The 17,698-nt window shown below is 42.2% G+C and overlaps 1 protein-coding gene across 1 annotated transcript in view; it reads left to right on the top strand.

The window, feature by feature from the left end:
* The window catches only part of MAP7D2 (MAP7 domain containing 2), a 131,325-nt gene that overhangs the window by 64,674 nt on the left and 48,953 nt on the right, over positions 1 to 17,698 (top strand). Inside the window, exons 2-3 of the mRNA XM_077807187.1 lie at positions 2,490 to 2,567; positions 5,559 to 5,722. Coding sequence (XP_077663313.1) covers positions 2,490 to 2,567; positions 5,559 to 5,722 — 242 coding nt within the window. The remainder of the gene's footprint in view (positions 1 to 2,489; positions 2,568 to 5,558; positions 5,723 to 17,698) is intronic.

Below are 17,698 nucleotides of genomic sequence, written 5' to 3'. Positions count from 1 at the left end.
ATTTAAGTTTGAAGAGGCAACCTTAATTCTGGCAATTCCTAACTTTTGAGCTCTGCAGCCTTAATAATGTTCTTTGAACATATTTTTTTGTGGGTAATTTCCTAATTTTATAAAAAAGCAAACTGAAAAAACAGAAATTCTATCATGTGACATCATACTGACATCCATATGGGTCATCAGCAAGGTTGGAAACTTTAGATCCACCCCATGGACCTCTGCTACTTGAGCGAATGAAGTAACTGATAGCAGTTACTTTATGTGGACCAGCACAGCAGGGGCATGAGACACTTTTTGCCAGAAGGTTTCAGAGATATTTGCTGATATGAGGGAACCACACTGGCACAACAGGGGGTCCAAATAAACTAATCACTAAATAAAGATACAACATCTAAGATCTAGCTACCTGTATACACTGCTGCTCTGGCAGGATTGTGGTGGCTTCTGAAAACTTAGAAGAAAGTGAAGGCCATTACCTTGGAATAAGAAGCAAATATGCGATGAGTCAATGTCTGAAGGCTACATAAGAACATGATTCAGAAGGAGCCTTTAAACAGCCTGTTTGATCAAAGGGCCCCGGGTTAATTGTTGGTGTATAAATGGAGACCATGTAGTTACCTCTCAGATGGATGACTTAAATTGTATTTTGTATTGTGTTTTGTGAAAGGTCTGTCTGTTAATTGACACCTACTAGGGGACTTGGTACTGTAGCAGATTTACTGTGCTGACTGGGTCTGTGCATGGTCTATCCATAGACAGCCTCTAAAGCAGGGGTTCTCAAACTGGGAGTGGCGAGGGTATTACGGGGGGCGATTGCAAGCTGTCAGTCTCCACCCCAAACCCAGCTTTGGCTTCAGCATTTATAAAGGTGTTACAAATTAAAAACACTTTTTTTATATATTTAAGGGGGGGTCGCACTCGGAGGCTTCCTAAGTGAAAGGGGTCACCAGTACAAAAGTTTGAGAACTACTGCTCTAAAGGGTGTGGCTTCTCACAGATGGAAAGTTCAGAAGCTAACTGAGAGGAAGATTGAAAGTGTGTTTCCTGCCTGGTGGGGTGGCAGGATGAGAGATGGGGAAATAAATTGTTTGTACCAGCTGCAGGAAGGGAGCAGTAATAATTACATATGGTTCTGTTGTGTAAGTGTTATTCCAGGGATTTGGCATAGCTGTGCTTAACCCACAAATAAGGAGACCACAGGATCATGTAACAATTATACTAGAAGGCAGAAAAAGCTGTGTCTTTTGATGCCAGCTCCCTTTAATGTCCACAACACTACTAAAACAGTGAAGGTCTCACATACGATGGCCTGTCTTGTGGGGAATGACAATTTGTTGTGCCTTATTGTTATACTGAAATACCCCAACCCTAGCCAACAATTTGAGAACAAGCTTGTTAATGATATTGAATATATAGCAATAAAAACGTTTGGGTATTTTTAAAGTAAACTAAAAGTACACACACGAGAAGCTCAAAAAGAGGATATGTTGCCGGCACAGAGTGCCCAAGGCAAGCAACAGATGGGTTCATTGTCCGGCGTGCATCGCGCCAATGACCACAACGGGGTGGAGAAGCAGAGATTTATTTGAAGCTTCAAATAGGGCGCAGGGAGACTGAGCTGTCTCAAATCCTGCAGCAGCGCAGCAAATTCCAGTATATACTTTATACCTTTGCCTGCTTCACTACACAAGTCTATGCAACCAATTACCTGTTGCCCCATACAATACCGTAGCCAATCAGCTAAAGCAGCCAGTTGTGTTTTTCCTCAGTAGCATTGCCTGAGCCTTGCCTTATTTGGTCCTATTTGTTACTGGTTTTTGCTAAACATTTCTGCCTTATCTGTCTGTTTCCCAGGCCGAAGCTGGCCTTGGCTGGCGAGCCGTGTGCAAACCTGTCTGTCTCTGTGCTAGCTTCCTTAGAGTTATGCAGGGTCACAGAAAGTTCAAGGAGCAAAGGGGCCTCAGTTTATCTGGGCCTAGAGCGAGAGGGCTTCATCGACACTCATGGTCTTCCACCCTCCCGAGTTACCTAGTGTAGTGCCCAGTGTCACCAGCAGATAGGTGTTAAGAAATTTGGTCACCCTTCCTAGTGTTCTCAGCAGAGGAAGGATTCCCAACCAGCAGGTCAGAATCTGTAGCCAGGTTCTTTGAATATTAACGTTATCCTGAACAAGTGATGTACAATGTGTAGTGTATTAATGTTTTATTGTAACTTTGCCTTCACAAAAAAGGTTATAAAAAACAACAGGCTACAAAAGCCTGATCTTTCACTTTTCTGCAGTGGAAGGGATTCAGGTTTGGGTATTTACAGTGATTAACTTTACTTGGAATTCCACAGTACATAGCAAGGAGTTGTTGTTTAAAAAAAAAAAAAAATCCCTGATACAATGCAATAACCCATGAAAGTATGGTGTAATTTTTTTTTTTCTTTGGCTCTTTTGGACTCTACTTGAGTTTTATCGTTAAAATTCCTTTTTTCCCCTCTGGTTTTAGTGGTCGATGGATTTCTGAAAACTGACGAAAGGCAAAGATTAGCAAAAGAAAGAAGAGAAGAAAGAGAGAAATATCTAGGTAAGTTGACCTCTGCATTTTTTTAAAGCTATATGTGAGTTTAATGGGAAAAGAAAAATAATCATGTTTTTCCTCTTCTGAATTTTAAATGTTATATTTCAGTCCACTTTTGGTTTTTGTCATCTTAAAATGGTTTAAATTGCTGAAGAATTTCAGCAGAATCTAATTCACTTTCAAATAGATAGAGAACCTAATCTTCTAGGACTCTTTCAATTGATTTCAGTATACAGCACTTCACATTCTACAATTAACAATCAGTTATCTTCAATAAATGTGCTATTGAATATTATGACATGAATATATGTGTGAGATACTGACTTTCTGGAAGCTGATGTATATGATTCTGTCAAAAAGTCAAGCCTTGAACAATATTTACAATGAAAGATTGATTGGCTGCGGCATTGTGATTTTAACCTCTGAGTGTTAACAACTTCAAAATTAAAGTGGAGTTAGTGAGAGTGGCATACACTAGATATTTTTTTTGCCTTGCTGTCACATGAATGAAAGTTTACAAATTCATTTTTCAGTCATGGGAGGCAAAAATTATTTTTAGACTCATTGGTGTCATTTCTAATGCTTTAAAGAACAACTTAAACCTCACGGGAAATGTTGAGTGCGTGCAAAATATTTCTGAATAATTCTTTCTTCTGCATTATTATAGGCAGGGCAGGTTGCCCAACACTTCCCAGGAAAACATCCTGCTTTCAGTTGCTTATAACTTTACCAAACTTTAAACATTTGGACTGAAATTTGCCATGGCAGGTATTTTTGGAAGATTTCACCAAAATGATTCAGTTGTTTCCAAGAAGGAGGCTAGAGAAAATATGTTTAGCTCATGTCCAAAATCTCTGGTGACCTTTCCTTTGAAAAGCTGCAGTGCCCCCATTTTTTGGAGTAGGGACTTGAAATTTGGCAGGGCTGTGGCCTTTGTGTGACCTTTATACTGCAATTAGACACCCGCAGTTGACTCAGGCTGGAGCTGAAAGGGCTGTTTAATTGCAATGTAGAGGTTCCAGCTCAGGCTGAAGCCCGAACTCTGGGATCCTCCCACCTTGCAGAGTCTGAAAGCCTGCGCCTCAGCCTGAAACTGAACGTTTACACTACAGTTAAACAGCCCCTTAGCTAGAGCCCCTGAGCACAGGCCAGCCAGGCGTCTAACTGCAGAGTAGACATAGCCATTGTCATGGATGTGCCCTTTCCTGTCCTTGTGAAAAGGTGCCAAAATCTGGCCAAGTTATAAGCCTTTGAAGAATCCCAGTTTGCACATGCTCAGTAGAGATGGCTTAGGTTTTTAGCTGGTAAATTCCCCAAAGATTCTGTATACACTGAGCATACTGCCTGGGTCTCAACAGGGCTTTCTCTGCAATAGTGGTACTGGGCCGCTAGAGGCCATGCCACTGCCAGATGTGGGCACCTAAAGTAAGAAGAGGGAGACTCTCTCCAATGTGCACTTGAAGCCTGGGATCAGTTAGGAGAGAAAGCTGCCTGCTTTGAGTGCAGAGAGAATGAGAACTAGGATTGGGGGGGAGCAGTGGGGGAAGTAGATTGGAATAAGGAGCCTGTGAGGGGAGGGAAGATGACAACTGCAGGCTGATGGGGTGGGAGAGGAAACTATGACTGGGAGCAAGAGCCAGATGAGACTGGAAATGGGATCTGGGGAGGGAAATTGGGAAGGGATGGGCAAATTGAGACTGGATGAGGAGCCAAGTGTGGACACTGGGACTAGTGGGCAGGGAGGTTGGGAATGAGAACCAATGGGGTGGGGAAAGGAGGGGAGACATACCAGATAAGGGTGCACGGGGGAGCTCGGATGACTTTGGCCAAGAAACTAGAAAAGGAGCCGGAAGGGGAGGGTTCACAATTAGAATTGAATCAGGAACCTGAAGAGGGGGATTGGGACTGAGAGCCAGTGGGGATGGGGGTAAGGGATTTTAGGCCAGGTTTGGGGGGAGAGATGGATTGGATGAGGAGCTGGGAGAGGTGACCGGTACTGGAACAGTCTGAGGAGTGGAGATGGGGACTGACGGGGTGAGGAGAATGGGACTGGATGCATAATTTTTCAACGTTAATAATGTTCTGTTGATGTAGCTTTTAGTGTGTGTTTGTAATATATATTAAAGTGTGGGGTGTGTGGGTGTGTGTGTGCACTCTTATACATTCATATCTATTTTGAATTATTTTTCTGTTGCCTTTTACCTAAAAGTTGGCATGAGAACTGGAGCTTTTTAAATAATTTATTGATTCATTCCCGATATTTATTCCCTTGTCCACTTGAAGTAACAATCCTGTTTATCATGTTGCAGTCATCATTTGTATAGCAATAAATTAGTGTCTCAAAGAGGATTATGACTTTCACGTGGAACAAGCAATTGAGACAAATTCAACAACAGAAAAAATAAATTTTCTTCATACAAATAGCCAGAGGTGACAAACAAGGTAACTGAAACATACAAAATTATTAACTGAATGGACCACTGTTCAAAGTTTTCCATAAATCTTTTGCAGCTATTTAAATTCTTTCTTTAAAGATACCACCAAAGAAGAGAAAAGGAAAGAATCAGACTTTATAGTTCTAAAACCCACATTCAGCTCTCTTCATCTACATGTGACTCCTTTTAAAAGCCACAAGAGGCATGTTTGTGCAGGGAAGAATTTAGCCATAAAGCTATGAAGGAACTCATAATGTATACAGATACAGGTCACTTGTTAGTCTGATTATAATGTTTATGGAAGAAATGGAGCACCTGCCAGATTGCAAACAAAGGGTGAACTCATTACTACTTATACTAATTAGATTATTGCTTATTTTCTTGTTTACCTGCATAGTGTATTTTTATGCATTGTGCTGTTGATTTTATTGCATCAATGTGTCCTGTATATTTGCATTTGGTATACTTTTGCTCTTTGCTTCCCATTTTGTCATACCGGTAAATTACTTTATAGACGGGGAAAAATCAAATCAAGTTAAGAGAGTATTTTTATTTATTTAAGCTGCCAGAGAGCAGCAGATTTTGGAGAAGGAGAGAAGAGCAAAACTTCAGTATGAAAAGCAAATTGAAGAACGATGGAGAAAACTGGAGGAACAGAGACAGAGAGAGGAGCAAAAGAGAGCAGCTGTTGAAGAGAAGAGGAAACAGAAGCTCAGAGAAGAGGAGGTGAGGTATACTGCTATGGCATATATAGTACAGCCACCACAGGTAGCGTGACTGTTGTGTAGGGATGGTTATGCTTTAACGTGAGCTATCCAATGATTATGGCACTGCGACTCAACCTTTGCTGCAGTAAGGACCATGCTGGCTACAGCCTGGTAGCCAACAGCTGTGCCTAAACTTGCATAGGATTTCAGAGAGCTGCACAAAGTTTGTTTTTATATGTATCTGTGTGTGTTGTGTATGTTTTATTGAGTACTGTGAATAGTATACAGTACTTCGCAAACTGCACAGAGACCAAATGCTCTGTGGGCTACAGGGGATGGAGTACCTGTGGGGAAACTGGTACTGCACCTCTGAAAGTTGATCATTTATGACACCATTAATATCTCCTGGGTTTTTTGGTTTTCTTTTTTGGGGGGGCGGGGGGAGGTTTCATAAACCAGTCAGAGAACACTTCAATCTCTCTGGTCACGCGATTACAGACATGAAAGTTGCGATATTACAACAAAAAAACTTCAAAAGCAGACTCCAGCAAGAGACTGTTGAATTGGAATTCATTTGCAAATTGGATACAATTAACTTAGGCTTGAATAGAGACTGGGAGTGGCTAAGTCATTATGCAAGGTAACCTATTTCCCCTTGTTTTTTCCTACCCCCGCGCGCCCCCCCACCCCCACCAGACGTTCTTATTAAACCCTGGATTTGTGCTGGAAATGGCCCACCTTGATTATCATACACATTGTAAGGAGAGTGATCACTGCAGATAAGCTATTACCAGCAGGAGAGTGGGGTGAGGGGAGGTATTTTTTCATGCTTTGTGTGTATAAAAAGATCTTCTACACTTTTCATAGTATGCATCTGATGAAGTGAGCTGTAGCTCACGAAAGCTTATGCTCAAATAAATTGGTTAGTCTCTAAGGTGCCACAAGTACTCCTTTTCTTTTGACAAATAGATTCCTTTCTAGGCATATTAATACAGAACTCTTAGTAATAATTCATTTAAACTACAATATAGAACCATATTTCCCACTCCCCTCAGAAGCAGTGCAAAGGTTTTGGGGAGTCAGGGGTAATGGACGGGTTTCAGAGTAACAGCCGTGTTAGTCTGTATTCGCAAAAAGAAAAGGAGTACTTGTGGCACCTTAGAGACTAACCAATTTATTTGAGCATGAGCTTTCGTGAGCTACAGCTCACTTCATCAGATGCATACCGTGGAAACTGCAGCAGACTTTATATATACACAGAGAATATGAAACAATACCTCCTCCCACCCCACTGTCCTGCTGGTAATAGCTTATCTAAAATAATCGTCAGGTTAGGCCATTTCCAGCACAAATCCAGGTTTTCTCACCCTCCACCCCCCCACACACAAATTCACTCTCCTGCTGGTGATAGCCCATCCAAAGTGAGAACTCTTTACACAATGTGCATGATAATGAAGTTAGGCCATTTCCTGCACAAATCCAGGTTCTCTCACTCCCTCACCCCCCTCCAAAAACCCACCCCCATACACACACAGACTCACTCTCCTGCTGGTAATAGCTCATCCAAACTGACCACTCTCCAAGTTTAAATGGGTAATGGAGGAGCTTAGGCAGAGAGAAGTAATTGCTGGGAAGGAGCCTGGGTGTGAACTTGGAGGGTTGTTGGGTGTGGGTGGGAGAAGTATGGAACATTTTTTGTGGGGGATTGTTAGGGAGCTTCCACATGCAGTCCCTGGCTGACCTCTAGCCTATCTAATTCAGTTATACGCATCTGCCCCAGTCCCCATGTGTCCTTGCACCCCCACGCCCATTCAGCCCCTGCCCCAGTCTGTCCCCCTCAACTAGCCCTTCTGAACCCCAGTCTGTGACCCCCCAGCACCCCTATGTGCCCCACGCTATCCGTCCCCCCATATTTCATGCCTTCTGACCTGGCCCCATGGGCTGGGTGCTGTGAGGAAAGCAGCCTCTTCTCTTCCCTATCTGCAGCTGGGGTGCTCCCACCCAGGAGCAGCTGCTCTCTGTTCTGGTGCCACAGCAGCCACTGGTGGGTGAAAGGCATAACTGCAGGACTTTTCTAGCAGAATGTATTTTCTGCTGAGAAAAAAATTCTGCATGGTACATGAAGTCTGCGGATGAGCAGTGACACAGAATTCCCCCAGGAATAATTATTGTAATATGAATATTAAATATTGATGTCCTACTTTATTCTTGAAGTGGCCACACACATTATTCAGGGCAGACTGGAGTCTGACCACTGCCAGAAACTGGATACTAGATGAGATGGACCTTGGGTCTGATCCCATTCCTCTGAGCATGTCTAAACTACAGACTTAAGTCAAAATTTGTTAGGCCGATTTACAACCACCACAGTAATTACTGCAGTGGCTGATGTCCACACTACCCTCCTTCTATCGGTGGTGCATGGCCTTACCAGGAGCACTTCCACTGACCGAAGAGGAGTGGTGGAAGGGATTGAGAGCCAGGGCTCTCAGCTCCACTCACCTCCCCATTGCCTGCCAGGAGTGGGTGCCAGCCGCCTGTGCTTCTCGCCTCCCCATTCTCCACAGCATGGGGGGGCAGTTGCCCAGGCTTCTCACCTCCCTGAGTGGGGAGCTGGGCAGGTGTAGTCCAGCAGGGAGCCAGGGGCAGCTGGGCTCTAGCTGCCTGGCTTTCTTGTCAATTTCAGCCTGTTTGCTGGATTTTAGATACACAACTCACCATAAAATTAATCAGTGTTGTGTGTCTACATCACCTAGTTGACCTTGAAAATCTGAACCACAGTCTTTATTGACCTGTGCAACACAGTTGCAGCCATGCAGTGCTGACTGCAGACTGATCTTTCCTTGTTGTTTACTGCTATCCGCATATGTTTTCTACTTATCCTACCCATCCCACAGGCATCTTGCTCCTCCACAGAGAGACTCTAGCTGGGAAGCGTGGGTTTCTCTATCTCATAATTTCAGTCAAAACCCAAATGTTAGCTGGATGTTTCTGCTGAAATAACTAGGACTTTCAGTAATGCATGAGTTAATGTAGCATTTCAAGAGCCAGTTTTTAAAAATAGTCGGGACAAGAGGGAAGAGTCAGAAAATGCCAAGGTTCTTTTTTTATGTCCTCTTTACGCTGTCCACTGAAAGATGAAGCACTTTATACATCTAAATACATATTTCCTTTTCTTACCATATCCCAAAACAAAACCAGAAAATCTCAATGGAATATATGTAAATAATCTAAGCCAACTGACAATACCAGTGTTTAGAATAAAAGAATAAAGTATTCTTAAAGGCTTGTGTGTGCACTTGCATACACACTCTCTCTGCCAGGGTCAGTTAGTACTCTATTTGGTTTTCTGTTGTGGTGGACAGTGGCCTAATTTCTGATGTAGCTCTCTAAATGCAGTGTGTGCATGTGTGGATCTGCACGCTTATGGACAGGCGGGCGACATAGGAGACAAACATGTAATGAGACTGCTTTAAAACTCTTTTAATTTTTGTTTTTTTCATTGTTAGAAAAGCAACAGATTTCTGATAAATTATGTAGTAACAATACAGGCAAAGCTATAAAATATAATTTTATGCAGTATCAGTGCACTGAAGTATCAAAAAGATGAACATAGAAATGAGTAAAAACAGAAACTGAAAAACCAGATTTCAGAGTAACAGCCATGTTTGTCTGTATTCGCAAAAAAGAAAAGGAGGACTTGTGGCACCTTAGAGACTAACCAATTTATTTGAGCATGAGCTTTCGTGAGCTATGTGAGCTGTAGCTCACGAAAGCTCATGCTCAAATAAATTGGTTAGTCTCTAAGGTGCCACAAGTACTCCTTTTCTTTTTGTGAAAAAACAGAGTCCCTTAAAGTAAGGAATTGCATAATGGCAACAATCAAAACATTTCAGAGTTAGCGCTCGTCATGATAAAATGGGGCATGTTCACATCTCAGATGAACCTTTGCAGTGGACCATTCCAGTTCTGCCCTATGAGGAAGGTTTTAACAAACCATAAAGGGATAGAGACTTAAAATACAGTGTGAAAGTTCCAATTCTGCTGAAAACAAATGGCCACAAGCTTGCCCTGCACTTCCAGGATTTCACTTTCACACTTAAGTTCACCACTATTATTGTGCTGCTGTTAATCACAGTAAGGTTCCCCTGACTATTATTGTTCACACCCGGGCAGAGGGTGAAGATGGCTTGGGCCTTAGTAGACGTTAGCACTGCCACTGCAGCTGATTAAGAATTAAAAGATTTTTGAAAAGAGAGAGGGGATGAAAAGAGATGTCATGGGAAGATGATGACTTTGCTAGAATAGTGGACTTTCAAATCTTGTAAGGACAGACATTCTAGAGAGCCTTGATGATCTTCTCTATGACCAAATCACCTTTGCAAAAGAGAGAAAACATTTCCATGTAGTTATCAAAATAATTTACTCCCAATTCTCTTCTTTCAGTCTATGTACGTTTTGCCCCGACTTTAACTTTAAAAGAGAAAACAAAATCTGGCCTCTCCTACTTTAACTGTGACATCCTGTTTCTATGATCTGGTTCTCTATGTGCTTTACTGTCCGTGAAAATGACTTGCTTCATTAAAAAAAATAATTATGGTCTCATGTTATACCAATAAAATAAAAACCAGTAGGATCTTCTTAAAGGGGAAAAGGCAAAATGCCACATTTATTGTGAATACAGAAAGAATCATAGTAAGCAGTTAGTTATAGCTATAACATTCCATTCGATTTCATATTTATTCACACATTCATTCATTCACACACACACACACACACATATACACAGGTTCTGCAAGGTTGTTATCATAGTTACCAGCCTTAGAGTTGCTCATGCCAAGCCACTGGCCAGGTGGCCTGGACATGAGGAGGGAGCAGAGCCTTGTCAGATGCTCATCTGATGCTCCTGGAAGTTGGTTTGCAGAATCAGACCCCCCAAAGTTCTCACTTTCTAGAGTCCATTTTTATAGGAATTTCTTCCTATGCTGGTCTATGGGAATTGCTTCATCATGTGTTGCTGAATCAATCAGCAGATGGCACATTCCTGATGGCTCCATGCTGCCAGATGTTATCTTGTTCTTTGGTTCTCCCATTCTTGAGGTTGTTGGGTGGATTCTAGTCTGCCCTCCGGGGGGGGGGGGTCCCCCTCTGGTTATTTCCACTTGACACCTTCTTCAGCCGATGGACACTGCATTCTTAGGCTGGCACCTCCCTGATCATTCAGTTATTATCCACACCAAGCATCCATCCACATACATCCTCTATCTCTATTTTAATCGCAATTGTTAACAAAGCAAGATGAATACAACAAAAGGGCTGGGAGTCTCTGGGTGCTGTTTCTGTTGTTACAGAGAATTGCTTTGAGTCTCTTTGTGTGAGTAGTTGTTGTTACAAAGAATTGCTTTGAGAACAGACTCTGTCTTAGAATGTACTAACACAATTAGCAGCTTGCAAGTTTCACACACAGAGGAAGAGAAACAGTACCAAAACCCAAGAGACCTCTTAATTAGTAATACCCTGGAATTTAAACTATGGGGAATCGAACTCATTTGTGATTTTAATACAGAACTTCTTTAATATGATCCAACACTCATACCATAGTTGTTTTGTCTGCCTGGGCTGAAAATGTTTTTGGTTCACTCCTGCCCTGCCCGAGTGGCAGAGCAAAAAATACAGAACATCTGGCTGGCCAATCAGCGGAGCAAAAAGTAAACATAGCTGAGTGGCACAGCAGTTTGGCACCCTCTGGAAGTTAGAATCCAGGGCAGCCACCCTGGCAGCCACTTGCCCGCCAATGTGTCATATGAATCATCGTAAGAATTGCTCCTGTTTTACCTTTGTAATGAGCAGCAACAGACCTCTGTCTCCTTCTGAAATTACTTCATTGCCATGACATACTTTCCCCAAAGATGTGGTAAACTAATTGGACGCAGCTGGAAATGCATATCAGTGATCCATCTGAAAAAAAATGGGGAAGTATAAGAACATAAGAATGGCTATACTGGGTCAGACCAATGGTCCATCTAGCCCAGTAACTTCGTCTTCTGATGGCCGCCAATGCCAGATGCTTCAGAGGGAATGAACAGAACAGGGTATTCAGCATGATCCATCCCCTGTCTAGTCCCAGCACTTGGCAGTTAGAGGCTTAGGGACACTCAGAGCCTGGGTTACATCCCTGATCACCTTGGCTAATAGCCATAGATGGACATATCCTCCATGAACTTCTCTAATTCTTTTCTGAGCCCAGTTATACTTTTATTCTTCAGAACATGCCCTGGCAATGAGATTCACAGGTTGATTGTGCATTGTGTGAAGTACTTCCTTATGTTTGTTTTAAACCTGCTGTCTGTTAATTTCAATGGGTGACCCTTGGTTCTTGTGTTATGTGAGTTTTTGTGTTATGTTAAGTGTATGCACCATCACAAACCTTTCTGTAACCATCCTGTTATGATGTTCAAAGAGATAAGTGCTTCCATGTGCATGCCACTTGTAAGTGTATACGTATATATAACATCTTCAGAAAATCTACTGGGAAGATCTCACTCCATATCTGTGATGGAATAAGCCATGAGAATCTGGGTAGAAAATATTTGTTGTTTTTGTTGAGTCTGTAGAACTTTAAAAAAACAAAAAAACAAAAAAAACAAAAGGAGAGTGGCTCTCCACAATCTGTATTAGGCTTATTCCTTTCATAGAGCTGAGAATCCTTTGCTAGCTATTTTGTACTTAAAAGTATTTTTGAAGATCAGTAGGTGGTGAAAGTCTCACCTATTCTGACTTCACTTCTTCCTTGTTCCCTGTGCAAAGGTAGATAGGGTGGTTTGTGTATTTTTAAGGGAATCAATAGTAAAAGTGGAGTGGCTTCAGCAAGGCCCTCTCTGAGGTGGTGATTATCTAAGCCACGTTGCAGAAGAGAGTGAAAATGGGTGTGTTTCCGCTTTTTATTATTACTTAGGAGCATTTCCTCAGATAGGAACTGTGTGAATGTGACAAGTAGAAACTGAATTTTTACTTTAACTTAATCCTCTCTTTATTGGCTGCTTCTTTTTTCCTAGAGGTTTCAGATGACACCATTTTTATCTCCATATTTATTTTAAAACCGTCCAATAGCCTTGGATTAAAAACCTCTGACATTTTGAGGAAGAAAGCACTCTCTCGTCCAGAAAAGGTTCAAGTGTGTTTTTTATTAGTGTATAGCCAGTGGTTTTGGGAAGTTTGTGCCTCATACTTTATTAAAATGCAGGTCTGTCCCCACTGCTACCCCAAAGCACTTCTGAGACTGGAGTGCTTTAGTAGTTCTTTTGTTGTACCAATAAATTAAAAACCAGCAGGATCTTATTAAAGGGAAAAAGGCAAAATACCACATTTATTGTGAATACAGAAAGAATCATAGTAAGCAGTTAGTTATAGCTATAACATTCCATTCAATCTCATATTCACACACACACACACACACACACACACACACGTTCTGCAAGGTTGTTATCACAGTTACCAGCCTTAGAGTTGCTCATGCCAGGCCACTGGCCAGGTGATCTGGACATGAGGAGGGAACAGGGCCTTGTCAGATGCTCATCTGATGCTCCTGGAAGTTGGTTTGCAGAATCAGACCCCCCCAAAGTTCTCACTTTCTAGAGTCCATTTTTATAGGAATTTCTTCCTATGCCGGTCTATGGGAATTGCTTCATCATGCTGTTGCTGAATCAATCAGCAGATGGCACATTCCTGATGGCTCCATGCTGCCAGATGTTATCTTGTTCTTTGGTTCTCCCATCCTTGAGGCTGTTGGGTGGATTCCAGTCTGCCCTCCGGGGGTGGGGGGGGGAAGTCATCTGGTTGTATCCACTTGACGCCTTCTTCAGCCCACGGACACTGGATTCTTAGGCTGGCACCTCCCTGATCATTCAGTTATTATCCACACCAAGCATCCATCCACATACATCCTCTATCTCTATTTTAATCGCAATTGTTAACAAAGCAAGATGAATACAACAAAAGGGCGGGGAGTCTCTGGGTGCTGTTTCTATTGTTACAAAGTATTGCTTTGAGTCTCTCTCTGTGTGAGTAGTTGTTACAAAGAATTGCTTTGAGAACAGACTCTGTCTTAGGATGTACTAACAAAATTAGCAGCTTGCAAGTTTCACACATAGAGGGAGAGAAACAGTACCAAAACCCAAGAGACCTCTTAATTAGTAATACCCTGGAATTTAAACTATGGGGAATCAAACTCATCTGTGATTTTAATACAGAACTTCTTTAATATGATCCAACACTTTCAACATATTCTAAATGTATCTCTTGTTAGATGTGATGTCCTCTGCTCTTCTCACATTTTTGTTGTTAAAGCAATGTGAACACCTGTCAAAATGTACAACGCTGGATTACCATTCTAACTCGTACTGACTGTGTCAAGCATATTGGGTGCTCTTTCTCATATTTTTCCACACTGCCCATTCATACATCATTTTAGGGTAAAAATGTCAGATTATATTTTTTAAAAAGGCAATTAACATTGAATCTGCCACTGTATTGAGGTTTAAATTAGCAAGCATTGCAAAACAGGTACATATACAAAACCCAGCCTCCAACTTCAAGACATCTTGGTAATAGCTGTTGTAAAATCATTCTGCATCATTGGAAGGATTTCTCTCAGTTAAATATTCATTATGGAGTACATTTCATATTTTTGAAACTCACATTTGGGAAGGGTATATGTTTACAAAAAATAGACTGGAAGTATTCATAAATGTTTGGGTACTCCAGTTAATTACATTTGGAACCAAAATAGGTGAATAATAATTTTTTCATAAGTGTTGTAATTCATTTGTGTGTAACGTAATCCAATATATAAATACACAACTGTATTGTCAAGCAGTTAAGGTATTACACACGCAACATACGGGACCCAACTTTATTTCTTTACTCTTGTGAGTTTAAGCAACCGATCAGTCCATACCCTCTTCTTCTCCAACTGCAAACATACCCATCATTGTCATTGCTATAACTATTGTACACCACAGACCATGCACTGCAACCTTAACTCTGCCCTCCCTGTGCCCTTCTGCACACCTTTTTACCAGATTTTTTTTGCCCTGTCGGTACTAGTCATTGTGAATGTCTGGATAGAAATAAGTTGTGTTAAATGAGGGTAGTTTTGGTAAAGGGTTGTATGCAGAAGGGCAGTTAAAAGGGGTAGTGAAGGCCAGCATCATAGTTTTTGTGATTTTTACAATGCACATTTTTCCCCTTTAAAACCAACAAAAAATTCTTTCCCTCATTGCTGTGCAAAAGACCCACACAAATAAAAGTACAAAGTGACTGGGTGGTGGTATTTAGAAACAGTGCAACTAACTATATACACAGTTTTCATTTTTTTTAAATCCTTTTTTTTTTAATTTTGTTTACTTTATGTGAACAGAATTATACTTTTTCTCTAGTCTTACAGTTAGCTACGTGTTTGTAACAGTAGGTACAACAATTTCAGGCAGGAGTGTGACTTTTTAAAGCTGTCCTTTTAACCAATTCCTTTTTGTTTCTACCCATGATATTTGTAAAATAACTTCCAGTTTGAATGAGAAAAGAAATTGGATTCTTTTGCCTTTTGTGTGTATTATATTTTGTATAGTTGAAAGGGAAGTTCTCTGATCCATTTACTTGCAGTCTCTGTACTAGTGCTTTTTAAAGAAAGAAAAGGAGTACTTGTGGCACCTTAGAGACTAACCAATTTATTTGAGCATGAGCTTTCGTGAGCTACAGCTCACTTCATCAGATGCATACCGTGGAAACTGCAGCAGACTTTATATATACACAGAGAATATGAAACAATACCTCCTCCCACCCCACTGTCCTGCTGGTAATAGCTTATCTAAAGTGAGCAACAGGTTAGGCCATTTCCAGCACAAATCCAGGTTTTCTCACCCTCCACCCCCCCACACAAATTCACTCTCCTGCTGGTGATAGCCCATCCAAAGTGACAACTCTTTACACAATGTGCATGATAATGAAGTTAGGCCATTTCCTGCACAAATCCAGGTTCTCTCACTCCCTCACCCCCCTCCAAAAACCCACCCCCATACACACACACACTCACTCTCCTGCTGGTAATAGCTCATCCAAACTGACCACTCTCCAAGTTTAAATCCAAGTTAAACCAGAACATCTGGGGGGGGGGGGGGGTAGGAAAAAACAAGAGGAAATAGGCTACCTTGCATAATGACTTAGCCACTCCCAGTCTCTATTTAAGCCTAAATTAATAGTATCCAATTTGCAAATGAATTCTAATTCAGCAGTTTCTCGCTGGAGTCTGGATTTGAAGTTTTTTTGTTTTAAGATGTGGACTCCTCCTGAAGGTCGAAACAGCAGACTGGACTTCTACATAGAGTGCTTCCGCCGACGTGCACGGGCTGAAATTGTGGAAAAAGCAGCATCACTTGCCCCATAACCTCAGCCATGCGGAACGCAATGCCATCCACAGCCTCAGAAACAACTCTGACATCATAATCAAAAAGGCTGACAAAGGAGGTGCTGTTGTCATCATGAATAGGTCGGAATATGAACAAGAGGCTGCTCGGCAGCTCTCCAACACGAGTTTCTACAAGCCATTACCCTATGATCCCACTGAGAGTTACCAAAGCAACTACAGCATATGCTCAAGAAACTTCCTGAAAAAGCACAAGATCAAATCCGCACAGACACACCCCTGGAACCCCGACCTGGGATATTCTATCTACTACCCAAGATCCATAAACCTGGAACTCCTGGGCGCCCCATCATTTCAGGCATTGGCACCCTGACAGCAGGATTGTCTGGCTATGTAGACTCCCTCCTCAGGCCCTACGCTACCAGCACTCCCAGCTACCTTCGAGACACCACTGACTTCCTGAGGAAACTTCAATCCATCGGTGATCTTCCTGATAACACCATCCTGGCCACTATGGATGTAGAAGCCCTCTACACCAACATTCCACACAAAGATGGACTACAAGCCGTCAGGAACACTATCCCCGATAATGTCACGGCTAACCTGGTGGCTGAACTTTGTGACTTTGTCCTCACCCATAACTATTTCACATTTGGGGACAATGTATACCTTCAGATCAGCGGCACTGCTATGGGTACCCGCATGGCCCCACAGTATGCCAACATTTTTATGGCTGATTTAGAACAACGCTTCCTCAGCTCTCGTCCCCTAAAGCCCCTACTCTACTTGCGCTATATTGATGACATCTTCATCATCTGGACCCATGGAAAAGACGCCCTTGAGGAATTCCACCATGATTTCAACAATTTCCATCCCACCATCAACCTCAGCCTGGTCCAGTCCACACAAGAGATTCACTTCCTGGACACTACAGTGCTTATAAACAATGGTCTCATAAACACCACCCTATACCGGAAACCTACTGACCGCTATTCCTACCTACATGCCTCCAGCTTTCACCCTGACCACACCACACGATCCATCGTCTACAGCCAAGCTCTGCGATACAACCGCATTTGCTCCAACCCCTCAGACAGAGACAAACACCTACAAGATCTCTGTCAAGCTTTCTTACAACTACAATACCCACCTGTGGAAGTAAAGAAACAGATTGATAGAGCCAGAAGAGTTCCCAGAAGTTACCTACTACAGGACAGGCCTAACAAAGAAAATAACAGAACGCCACTAGCCGTCACCTTCAGCCCCCAACTAAAACCCCTCCAACGCATTATTAAGGATCTACAACCTATCCTAAAGGATGACCCAACACTCTCACAAATCTTGGGAGACAGGCCAGTCCTTGCCTACAGACAGCCCCGCAACCTGAAGCAAATACTCACCAACAACCACATACCACACAACAGAACCACTAACCCAGGAACTTATCCTTGCAACAAAGCCCTTTGCCAATTGTGCCCACATATCTATTCAGGGGACACCATCACAGGGCCTAATAACATCAGCCACACTATCAGAGGCTCGTTCACCTGCACATCCACCAATGTGATATATGCC

Source organism: Eretmochelys imbricata, chromosome 1, assembly GCF_965152235.1.
Source record: "Eretmochelys imbricata isolate rEreImb1 chromosome 1, rEreImb1.hap1, whole genome shotgun sequence".
Taxonomy (NCBI): domain Eukaryota; kingdom Metazoa; phylum Chordata; order Testudines; family Cheloniidae; genus Eretmochelys; species Eretmochelys imbricata.
The sequence above is the reverse complement of the archived record's forward strand: the minus strand, read 5'-3'. Positions and strand labels throughout refer to the sequence as shown.